The 12,161-nt window shown below is 42.0% G+C and overlaps 1 protein-coding gene across 1 annotated transcript; it reads left to right on the forward strand.

The window, feature by feature from the left end:
• The first annotated feature begins 613 nt into the window (after positions 1 to 613).
• On the forward strand, positions 614 to 11,478 carry LOC138250444 (ras-related protein Rab-33B-like). Its single transcript, XM_069205345.1, has 2 exons — positions 614 to 995; positions 6,282 to 11,478. Exons 1-2 carry the CDS (start codon positions 765 to 767, stop codon positions 6,726 to 6,728), a joined length of 678 nt encoding a protein of 225 aa, XP_069061446.1. The 5' UTR covers positions 614 to 764; the 3' UTR covers positions 6,729 to 11,478.
• Positions 11,479 to 12,161: the final 683 nt, after the last annotated feature.

Genomic DNA, 12,161 nt, shown 5'->3' on the forward strand with positions numbered 1-12,161 from the left:
AGTGCAAACAGATGCGTCAAAATTTCTGACATCTGTGAAAACATGAGCCAGGGTGCTCTGTATTGCAAAGACAACACACTCATAGCTTGGTTAGGGGATGTGTGAGAAATCTGAGGCATAGATGGTAATATGTCAGATTATTTTAAATGAGGTCCTGAATTCCTTGTGATCTGAGGTCTGTTGGTATCGAGCAGACAAATTACGCAGTTAGGCCGGTTGTGACGTTAAAAAAGTATAATTATGCTCGGGGGCGCTGCTTACTTGGTCTGAGCTGCTGTCTTGCATTAGAGCTTGCAATGTCACTAATCAGTCCACTAACGAGGCCGCCATCTTTGAATGACTAATTTTACCGAACTGGGGTAAGGGGAATGGATGTAGAAAAATATCATAAAAACTCCCGTGGCAAAGAAAATCTCGGAGATTAAAGACTTTAAGAGCGTTATATTTATTTATATTTTGCTCATGAAAGACCGTTAAAAGACTTTGTGCTAAAAAAAATGTTGTGCGCAGAACTTAATATTTTTGTAATGTGTATAAAAAGTAAGAAATGTTTGAGGGGCCTTATGTCCTTTAAAACCTGCCTTTCCTGGGCTGGTCTGTTCACTGTGAAACGTGGGCAAGCCTACTGGTGTCGCGCTTAAAAAGATTTTAAGATGGACGCTCGGATTGCGCTTTGGTAGCAGCTGTCTTCCCATGCCTTTTTCCGTGCGGTTGGTGACTGGCACTCACAGTAAGAAATCGGCCTCCTCTGTTGCTCTGAAGCTATGGACCAGCCTCGGTTGCGGGTACACAATGCTGCCCGCGGGCCGGTACTGCCAAACTGCCACACCCCGCCCCAGCGAATCTTTAAGATCATCGTCATAGGTGACTCCTGCGTGGGCAAGACGTGCATGAGCTACCGCTTCTGTGGGGGGCGCTTCCTGGAAACCACAGAGGCCACCATCGGGGTGGACTTCCGAGAGCGGACCCTGGACATCGACGGCGAAAGGATTAAGGTGAGCGGAGTCCAGGTGTGCGCCCTACTTGAGAGCGTAAGCTGATTGCATGATATAACGTTATCAGAAACTCGGGTCACTTCTGAAGAGTAAACGCGACCCGTCGAAGCACTAGTAAGGTTGTTACTTATTATGATTTCAGAATGACAAACGTATCGGCTCTTTGGAAGAAAAAAATGGTAACATTGTGTATTCTATCTGCATTGTTTTGCGTCTCGTCATGCGGTGGAGAATGATGAGCGTTGATTGCGTGACAGCTTCTCATAATAAAGAAGACCACATTCTGTAGCCCACACTTATTTTCAATGACAGTTAATTCTGCCAATGAACCCTCTAGCGATTTAATGATCCCGGAGCCATTTTCTCTCAAAATGTGTCCACTGTAAAGCCACCTACCCATTCCTTTTAAAAGTTCTCCCTTTCTTTGGTTAAAGCACCTTACTGTTGAGTGTCGTAGTAAGTTTTGGTGCTCTGGGTGGCACCCATATGGTAAGCGTGCTCTGCCATACAACTCTGGATCTATGACGAATTCCTGTTGTATGTGTATTGTATTGCAACATTTATATAGAACTTACTGCCCCAATGAGGGGCACTGAAGCACTTGCCTGAATGGGCAGCAAGCTATACCGTGTGCGTTGTATGGTTTGAACAGTATAGTCTTTGTTTTTTGGTCCTAAATGAGCAGGGTTTTTATGTTATGCGTGATAACCACCAAGGTGCGGTTATTTTGTTACAAGACAGAGCCAGTGTGGTGAGCGAGGAGGTACGTGAGAGAAAGAAACGCACACTTATAGAGTTTTTAGTAGGCTGGCAGCTTTGGGCAACCCTGAAGCCCTCACTCCGTTATGGTATTTCTTATGAACATAGTGTACTTAGCGGGTAACTGCTCTAGGTTACCCAACTTGATAATTTGTGTAAAGTATGCACGAAATTCAGAATCATTATGGTTCATCATTTTGACTCTGCTTCCATTAAGTCTTAAGTTCATGGCCCTTGGGCTAACGTTTGGTACAATGTTAAGCAATGTGCTGTCAATAATAAGTTCACTTGACAAACATAAAGGCTGCTGAATCATACCCCAGCTGCCCTGCACATTGAATGAAGAAAAGACAGTTCGTAAGGTCCAACTAATAACCAGATACGTTTATTTGTCCTGATAGTGATACCCACACGTGGAGGCTGTCTCAGTCTTTCAAGGTTTGTGGTTTAAGATTTATTGAATGGAGTCGAATTACATCCACAATTGTGCTCGAAGGTTTGCAGTTTGTATTGAGGCACATTTTCTTGCCATAAAAATAATTTCTTTGTAAAACACGAGTAGATAACATATGGAGCAACTGCTCACTTGATGTTTTCTATCAGGGACCACCAATTAAGAGTGAATACTGAGCAATTTAGAAGCATTTTGATTTTTTTCCACTTGAGTTCAAGAACGTACTAAATATACTTGAGAACAGAAGGTCTTAATATTTTATCTGAATAAACCCCCATCTGTACCTGATTTTAGAGTTGTGATCTTTGATTCAGCACATAGATGATCAATTTTATTGAAATTCAGCCTTTTCCCCACCGTTTTTCCAAAAACCTCGATGTTTGTTATTAGACCAAACAGTAAGACATCATATGGCATGGTCGCTACTGTATGTTCCTTGGTTTTCAGGAGAATACTTCTAATCTGGTCATTCAGTCATATTGTCAGAAGAAATAGATCAAGGGTATTGGGGATAAGAAGCAGCCCCGTCTGGCAGCTTGGCTACAGGAGAAAACAAAAATTGAAACAAAGATGCAGTAATACAGCCACGGTTGCGGAATCGTTATGTAGGTGCAGACATTTGTCACTTTTTCTTTTTCACATTGAGCAGTCAAAGATGGCCGACCTCATTTTGATTTTTACATGAAAATAAAAAAAAACGTTTGCGTGCCCAAAAGCATTTTTCTTTCATTGCGTGCCCTTCCGTAAATGGCATCTGCTGGGTCCACCAACAAAAAGATGCAAAATTAAAAAAAAAAATGTGAATGCCTGCAAGTGGTAGGGCTGCAATAGAGAAACAGGTAGTGGGAAGCAATAGGGAGAGTGGGGAGTGGAAAAGCAGCGCACAAGGGAAAGAGCAAAAGTGATTACAGGGGGATTTGGTGAAGGGAGAAGCATGAGGGAGAGCACAGAAAACTCATCTTCTCTCATGGAGTGCTTGATGAAAAAGAAAAAAGTAGTACTCTAAAAGTGAGCAGTGGAAAGATGTCAACCAATCAAAAGGATGCTATGCCCCATGGGAGGGGCAAACAAAAGAGTAAGTCAGAGGAAGGAAATCCATTGAATAAGAATCAAGAAAATAGGTGTGACAACAAAGTTAACTAATAGAAGGAGTGGGCGGGCTCTAAGCCAACTGTTTGTTGTTGGTATAGCCCACAAAATGTCTTTTGCTAAAAGATGGCTGGTTGGTGAGACCTAAAATCTTAACAGTTGCTCTTGGACTCAACGAAGAGTTCCCTGCTAATCAACAATAAATATCTATATTTACACACATAGAAGCACCTTTGCATGATGGCACATGGGAATTACCAAATGTTTTCCAGGAGTACTGGTGTTGGAAATGGGGTCTCTAGTTGGTCGTGGTTTGCGTCCTGTCTAAGTAGGGGCCCTCACTCTAGTCAGGGAGTCTCGCTCTCACACACACACACACACACTTAGAAAAATAGTCAATATTTATCTGAGTGAAACAAGACCTAAACAACAAAAATCCAACATGCACAAGTTCAAAGATGAAATATTAGTATAGTGCTGAGAAGCACAATAACTCCAACTGGGGATATCACAGCATCTTGATGGAGTCACTTCCAACAGTCCAACGCCACCCGCAAGAGAGTAATGGTCGGTAATGGAGTTGCACAGACTCCAGGTACAGTACCTTGAAAAATGATGAGGAAACAAAGACGTTGCACAGAGTCTGGGAGTTGAGGCGTTGCTGGAGCTGGTGCCTCATCGGTTCCTAACTTCTACCTGGGGTGGGGTCTTTGGTCCTTACTGCTAGCCAATGGTGGTGAGGCGTCAGTTCCTTACGGTTACAGGGGAGGTGACATGGCCTCGGTGGTGAGGCATAAGTTCCTTACATCAAGACGGGGTTCCACGAATCTAGCAGGTCAGGATACGAAGTGTTGACTTTGTGTTGTCACAATCACACAAAGGGCCATAGTTGCAGAGTCGGGTGACATGGCACTCGGGACTCATGCTGTGGTGGGACTTTGGAGGTACTGCGGCCGCAGCGGGCCAGTGTTGCAGGTTGTAGTCTTTGCACTCAGCAGGGACCATGGCTGTGGTGCAGGCAGCAACACGGAGTCAGAGAGCGGTGCCGGATCCGAAGTCGCTCTGGAGTTGAAGTGCTTTTTTTCTTCTAGGTTGCACCAGAGCTCACTTCCTAGGGCCCAGGAACTGGATTTGGTACCACTTGGCAAATCAGGACTGTCAGCAAGAGAGCCCAGGCGCTGGCTAAGGTGTAGTCTTTGATGGCTGTGAGACTTCTTAACAGGAGGCAAGCTAAGATCAAGCCCTTGGAGAACCTTGGAAAGCAGGATGTAGAAAGCCAAGCCAAGCCAAGCCCAGTCCTTTCACTTCCAGGACAGAAGCAGCAGGCCAGCACAACAAAGCAGCAGGCATAGTGGCAGTCCCTCCTAAAGGATCCAGCTCTTCTTCCTGGCAGAATGTCCTCAGCCCAGAAGTGTTCTAACTATTTGGCATCAGAGGTCCAGTACTTATTCCCATTTCGGTCTTTGAAGTAGGTAAACTTCAAAGAGAAGTCTTTGTAGTGCACAAGACTCTGCCTTTCTGTGCCCTGGGCCAAGACACACTCCAGGAGGGTTGGCGACTGCTTTTTGTGAGGTCAGGCACAGCCCAATTCAGGTGCAAGTATCAGCTTCTCCCACCACTCTAGCTCAGAAAGACCTATCAGCCTGGTGATGGGCCATGAGGATATGCAGGGCACACCTCAGCTCCCTTTGTGTGACTGTCTAGAGTGAATGCACAAACAGCCCAACAGTTACCCTGACCCAGATGTGTATTCAACAGACAGACAGAGGCACTGAATGGTTAAGCAAGAAAAAGTGGCATTTCAAACCTACAATTCAAAAACCAACTTCACCACAAGATGTATTTTTTTTAAATTGTGAGTCCGGGGACCCCAAACTCCAATGGGATATTACACTCAAAAGATATTTCAAGGCAATCCCCTTGTTACCCTATGTGAGAGATTGGTCTTGCAATTGTGAAAAACAAATATAGCAATTTTTCACTTTCACGACATGTAAAACACACTAGTATGTCATTTTAAATAAACTGCACCCTGCTCATGGGGCTGCCTTCGGCCTACTTAGGGGTGGCCTGCATGTAGTAAAAGGGAAGGTTTGGCAATGGCAAGTGGGTGCACCTGCTAGGTTGTAATAGCAGTTTAAAACTGCACAGGCAGTGCAGTGGCAGGGCTGAAATGTACACAAGGCTACTCTTGTGGGTGGCACAATTAGTGCTGCAGGTCACTAGTGGCATTTGATTTACAGGCCCTTGGACCACCTAGTGCACTACACTTGGGACTTACTAATAAATCCAGTGTGCCAGTCATAGATAAACCAATCACAAATACAATTTAGACAGGGAGCATATGCACTTTAGCACTGGTTAGGAATAGTAAAGTGCCCAGAGTCCTAAAGGCCACAAAAACTGGTCAGAAAAAATAGGAGGAAGAAAGTAAAACGTTTGGGAATAACCCTGCAAAAAGGGCCAGGTCCAACAACTGGGATTTGGAGCTACCTAGAAATAATCCTGGAAATGCTTGAGAATTTCATAAATGTACAACCAAATGTATGTGTAAGCCTGCAAGTGCTGATTTTTTAAATCAATTTGTGAATCAGATCTTTAGAGTTTTTTTTTTTTTCATTTGATCATCAGTTACCATTGTTTGGAAATGGGAGGGCTGCCGATTAAAGGGATAGAAAATATTGCTTTTTGTTTATTTTATACTACTAAATAGTACTTAAGTATAATGGCGCCCTCTTGTTACTGCCGCTGTCAGCTTGCCTTCAGCCAGAGCATTAAGAACCGCCTGGAATAGCATCTGAATGTGGTAAAGAATGAAATAGACACAATGGTTAGTGGAATTAAAGCATGAATAGAAGTCCAGCAATCCCTACTGGGTAACTTTTTTTTTTTTTTTTTTTTTTGCTTCTCATTAAGTTTTGCCCCTTTCTGTAGTATTTGCGTGTTTTTCCTGGAGTCTGAAACCTTTTTGTTTTCTATTTTAGATTCAGCTGTGGGACACTGCGGGGCAGGAGCGGTTCCAGAAGGGTATGGTGGAACACTACTACAGAAATGTGCATGCTGTGGTCTTTGTGTATGACGTCACCAAATTCTCCACCTTTGAGAATCTACCTCGGTGGTTTGAAGAGTGCAGCCAACATCGTGTGTCTCAAACTGTACCACGTGTGCTAGTTGGAAATAAATGTGACTTAAAAGAAGAGGCTGAAGTCCCACTGGCAGCTGCACAGAGACTGGCGGATAGCTACAGTTTGCCCCTTTTTGTTACCTCCGCCAAAGACCCTTGTGAGACGGAGCATATTGAATCCATTTTCATGACTCTTGCTTACAGGCTAAAAAGCCATAAACCATTGAGGTTGCAGCAGCTTCCACTGGAAAATCGTGTAGTCGTGGTGTCTGAGGATGATGACGTCCAAAGTGTGTGCCTGTGCTAAACACAGTGGGAACTGTAGCATGGATCTTATACCTTCAACCGGAATTGTTTCTGGATGAGCCACTTGCACGGATGTTGCATGCATGGCAGGTTTTTTGTTGCCTAAGCATCTCTAGTGCTTTTTGTATCTGTCATGGAGCTAGCTCTGGCTAACATTGTATAGTATATTTACATTTTTTAAATGTTTATTTTATTGAATGGAGCTACAAATCTTGGGTTTTTATACCTGGCTTAGGCAGGTATCGTTTGCAAATACAAAATATCACACACTTCACTTTTCAGGGGGTTATGAGCTTTTGAAAGGAAGCGCTGACCCAAGAAAACTTTCGATCATTAACTCTGATGGAGGAAACTATTGGTTAAGTACTAATGAGAGCAAGTGAGTAATTGTTGCCTTTATGGAAACTTCTTGCGTGAAAACATATTTCTCACTCGTCACAGCCTCCCTCAAACCATTTTATTTCTGCGTGCAGTCATGCTAGGATTTAAAATTTAGGATTGAAATTTAAAACTCCCAGCAAAGAATTTCATTGTGCACAAATGTGCTAGGCACAGGGGTTTCTTTTAACCCTGGGCCATATCATCACAGTGCAAGTGTGTCCTCAAAGAGCATCAAAGGTAGGTGCAGGAGAGAGTCCACTGCAACTTTCCTCCACACAACCCCATTTACTGCTGATGTCACCCAAAGGTACGTATTCACTGGGGCTGCATCAGCCAGGCTTGCATAAGGCTGCCGTTTGAGTAGATGAGGCTGCTTGTTGGTTATTTGCAGCTAGAGTTGTAATGGTGAATTTGCAACAGGAATTGTAATGGCGGTACGTGACGGGAAGCAGTGAGATTTGTATTTTTCTGTGGAATTTTCCCCTTGATGCTAAGTAACTGAAACCCCACAACTGATAACAAAATCTGTGAAATATGTCTGAACTTGAGGTACGCACTAAAGCAGACTTTCCAGGCAAGGCATGGAGGCATGCAGTTAGGTTCAGCTGGGGTCAGAATTAGACGGTTCCCTTGCAGTAGACATATATTCTACACATTCCTAATCCTTCACATTAAACTATTGACATTGCACTGGAAAGGTTATCTGGATCATCTACTGTGCAAATCATGTCCAGGTGTTTGGTCCAGATTTTTCAGGATCAGGTTTTCCAAGATATTGTGTTACCAGAAACTGTTTTGAAGACAAGCAAAGTTTGTAAATTTAGAGGCAGAACACACTTTCTATAACATGCCTGGCATCAGCATATCTAAATGTACTTGCAGAGCCTCTTTCTGTTGTGACCAGGAACCCAAGCAAGCAACTCCAACGACTAACTACTTATGAAAGCATGTGTGTGAAAATCTTTAACAGTTATTGTACGGGCCTGGTTGCAAATGCCATATTCATAGCAATGATGCAGCACACCAGATGTTTAGAGTGAACCGTTGGGCTGTCAAGAAAGTGACTGCACTCTCGGATGTCTTAAGAACAAAAAATACATTCCAGGTACCCAAGCATTTGAGCAAAAAATACATTCCAGGTACCCAAGCATTTAAGCATGTCTCACCTCCAGCATGTATTGTTTAGCAATTACATCTTCCCTAACTCAAGTGCATTTCCCTGGAGGTTAAAAACTTTATAGAAAGGCATGTGACTAACTTGTCTCCAGGAGGACTTGAGCAAAAGTTTGCAAGCGTTGTTAAACTCATAATTGGTCGACCTTCCAGTTCATCTTATAGTGTGTGCTGCTGTATTCCATCAGCAAATATACACTTCAGTAGATACAAGCTTCATGTGATGATCGGGAACAATACAAAGGTCTGTATTATTTCCACCCCATAAGTAGGAATTTGGCTTTACAGAGCCATTAAAATGAAGTCAAATTGTGGTTCTTTGGCTGTGAAATGTGTTACCAAGCGATTGAGCACGTAAAAGTAGGTGTACTAGCTGTCCAGGAGTAGTACCACCTTCCACTTGTCTGACAAGCTCTGGTGTTCCACTTTTCATTCCATTAATGTGAGGAAGGTGGCTTTGGTCAGAGAACATTCTCATTTTTGAGTGGCAAAGGCTAATATTTCAGTGTTAAAATCACTACAGTGTCTCATCTAAATGCTTTTCAATTCTAGCTCATGCAATAGCAAATGTGCTCCCCTGTTGCAACTCTGATAATATTTATTTTCTTTAGTGAATTTGCTCTGTCACCAGTTTCCCTTTCTTTTGTTAACAGGAAACCTGATCAGGCCCAGGGATTGAAAGTACATCGCTCCCCGCATGCACACATCCTCATCTGTACGCCCTTGCACATCATCTCTGGGGTAGTTTTTGATTATGGATTAGCTTGGACTGAAATTTAGCTCTCATCGTTTTGAAAGAGACAGCTCCTGGTGTGTTTTTTCTTCTCTTATAAGGGCCAGTCTTTACACATATTTTGTCAAACTTGCTTATGCCTCATGAAAACATACATCAGAACACCTAGGAACCCCCTTTTGGTGGGGCGTCCACACAGTGCCTGCATCGTCTGCCTTCGCTGGTACCTGCTTAGTCCCCATCAGTTCTATCTATTTTCCGATAGTTACCTTCCTCCTCAGAATATTACCTCAGATTGATGAAGCAGGCATTCAAGGACATTCATTAGAAAGAAGAATATAGTCTTATCTCAAGGCATGGAGAAACATTAAAGGCAAGTTACCTGGTGTCAGACACTGTACCAAAGCCTTGCTTAAAAGAGTTAGAGGACCAGTCTTAAGGGTGCCTTCCATGTTAAGGGTTCTTCCACGAGCCACTAATGAGGTAGGCATATTGTAATGGTGCATTATTACTCTCTTTCCTAGAACTATGAAACATATTAAGTCTATATTGATCTGTAGAGTGGGGTGGAGGGCTGGAACTCAAATGAAGTAATTTTGTGTTTGAGCTCACACCAGAATGCACATTAAAAAATACTAAAGCTGTAGGTACAATAGATCCTAAGAGAAATGGGGTCCTTGATGACCTTTCATTTGAAATCCAGGTCTGGCATTTGTTTACTAAAACATCTAGGAATACTCTAGTTTCTTTAGAGATCATATCTCACAGAACTTTGATTCTGCTTCTATGAAGTATAAACAGTGTGCAAAGAAGAAGGGCAGTAGTGATACGCATGAAGCCTCAGCCCACCCTTGAGTGTTCTGTGACCAACAATTAGTTCTTGGTCTTCATTGGGTGTCTTCTTCTCGTACCTACAGTACTCTGATCCTCTGAAAGTATTAATACTGCAGACCATTCCATGCTAAAACTAGAGCTAAGGTAGGTTTTTGAGGATGCAGTATCTGCAATTCACCGTTACGAGCCCGGAATGACCTAAAAGCAAAGACTGCTTCCCTAATTAAAAGATTTGAACTTCGCCCCACTAGTCCCAGTCAATATAGTATGGCTGCTCCCTGTCTTCCAAAGGTAGGGAATAAGACTTCTCTTAAGGTTTACAATCCATCAGTGGCATTACCACATGTTATGGGGACTCCCCGAATGGTTGTATCTCACAATTCAACTTCAGGGCTGCAACAATAGGAAAAGTCATAAATGAGGTAGAGATTTACTAAAACCCATACATCTTCACTCGGGTAGATGTTGCTTGCTAAACAAAGTTATGTGGACCTCGGTTGCAGGGACATAAAGAACACTAAAATTAATTGAGTCATCCGACAGAACAAAAGGCTGAGCTGTCATCTGGAAAGCATGAATGGCTGATGAACCCCAGAGTATGCTACAACATAGAGGCTGAAAAAGGCATTCATTATGCTATACCTGTTTCAGCCAGGAGAGTGTTTGACTAACGTAGAGCTTAGTTCCTTCCTATAAATAGTTTTTCAGACATTCACATCTTTATCAAAGCACCTTTTTGGGCTGATATTGGCAACTTAACGGAAAGGGCTTGTATTCGGAAAGATTATCAACATAATTTTGGGGCACCATACCAACAGACTCCCTTGATTGAACTTACTACTTTTGTCCTCCAAATTGGTGATAGTGGAAATCTCCCCTCCCCCCCCGCCCCAGAAGAGGAGAAAATAATGAGTGCAGCCTTCAACTAGAATTATACATTGTGCATTGCTCTTCTTAGCCTGTTATGTTTCCCCTTTATCAATGTGGATTTTCCCATTTGTTTAATATTTATATTCTTTTAGGAATTGGTTGGCTTATTTGCTGCATGTAATCTCTGATTTAATTTTCTGAGCCTTTGTTACTAGACAGGCTTCTTTGTAAAGACGTGTTACTAAAATGCTCCAGACAGCTTCTGTGGTGGCTGTAAGTGGTGGTGGAGTAAGGCATTTGAGAGAAACGTAAGGGACCCTTGATGACCGAGTCAAAAACATTTGTTGAAGTACCTTGAGGACTTAACAGTTTACCTTGCAAAGACATCTTTGCTGAATACTGTCATGCCTTGGGAGAGACAAATCCTACAGAGATTATACAGTATCTTTGCCGCAATTCTTTTCTGACTCCTAATTGTCTTTTAATTGTAAATTGTAAGTTATATTGTTCACATTTTCTTTAATTGGAAAAAAAGAGGGTGAATGTGTGGAGAACAAGCAAGCCAGCTGCTGAAAAATTCAGTATTTTGATTTTGATTACATTATTCAAGCAAATGCATTTTTAAAGACACTTGTATTTGACACTGCGTGTCAGTTACAACATTCATGATCTGTACATTAGATCTTAATTGTATTAAGAGATTGAGATAAATATAGAATGTTTCATATAAAATAATTAAAATTAAATTTACAAAAGGAAACTGATTCTTTTGCCTAAGTCAAATGTAATTTAGGAAGCACATTTGATTTGTGCACATTATTATAATAATAATGTTGCTGTAATTGTAAAGCTGTTATGTTTATCATACTCGGGTAACCACTGTTAAAATTTAATCCTTCAGCTGTCTAGAAATGATTTTCTGGTAAGTAAAACATCTTGCTAAATATCTACATGTTTTAACACTTTTTATTTCATTTAAACTGCCCTTTCAGAGAATTTGGGCAGATCTGCTCACAGCTGCCGTCCTACGTGTATATTGTAAAACTGATAATACTGGGTTTTTATGGAGGTAAATGTGGCTCAACGATTAATTCTCCTAATCAAGTTTTTTCATAACCATGGAGCCCAAGAGTGCCAAAGGACTTCCATAACATGGCATCCATAGGCCCTCTCTGGCATAGATTTGGCAAAGAGTGCCCTGTTCGAATCATCACTGCTGGCTTTTTTGGGAAAAGGTCAAGTAAAATTCTCAAAGAAACTCAAGAAGCCTATTGAGTAAAGGAAGAAAATAGCAAATAAAAATCCATGTGCAAAAAAGTGTTATAGCATCAGGAGAGAGGATGTGAATAAGGAAAAAAGTTGGAAAAACTAAGATGACAGGCAAGATGCCCAGTTGAACCCAACATAGTGGAACACTGACAACGTAACCAATAACCAACCAGT

Source organism: Pleurodeles waltl, chromosome 8 (genome assembly GCF_031143425.1).
Source record: "Pleurodeles waltl isolate 20211129_DDA chromosome 8, aPleWal1.hap1.20221129, whole genome shotgun sequence".
NCBI classification, from domain to species: Eukaryota; Metazoa; Chordata; class Amphibia; order Caudata; family Salamandridae; genus Pleurodeles; species Pleurodeles waltl.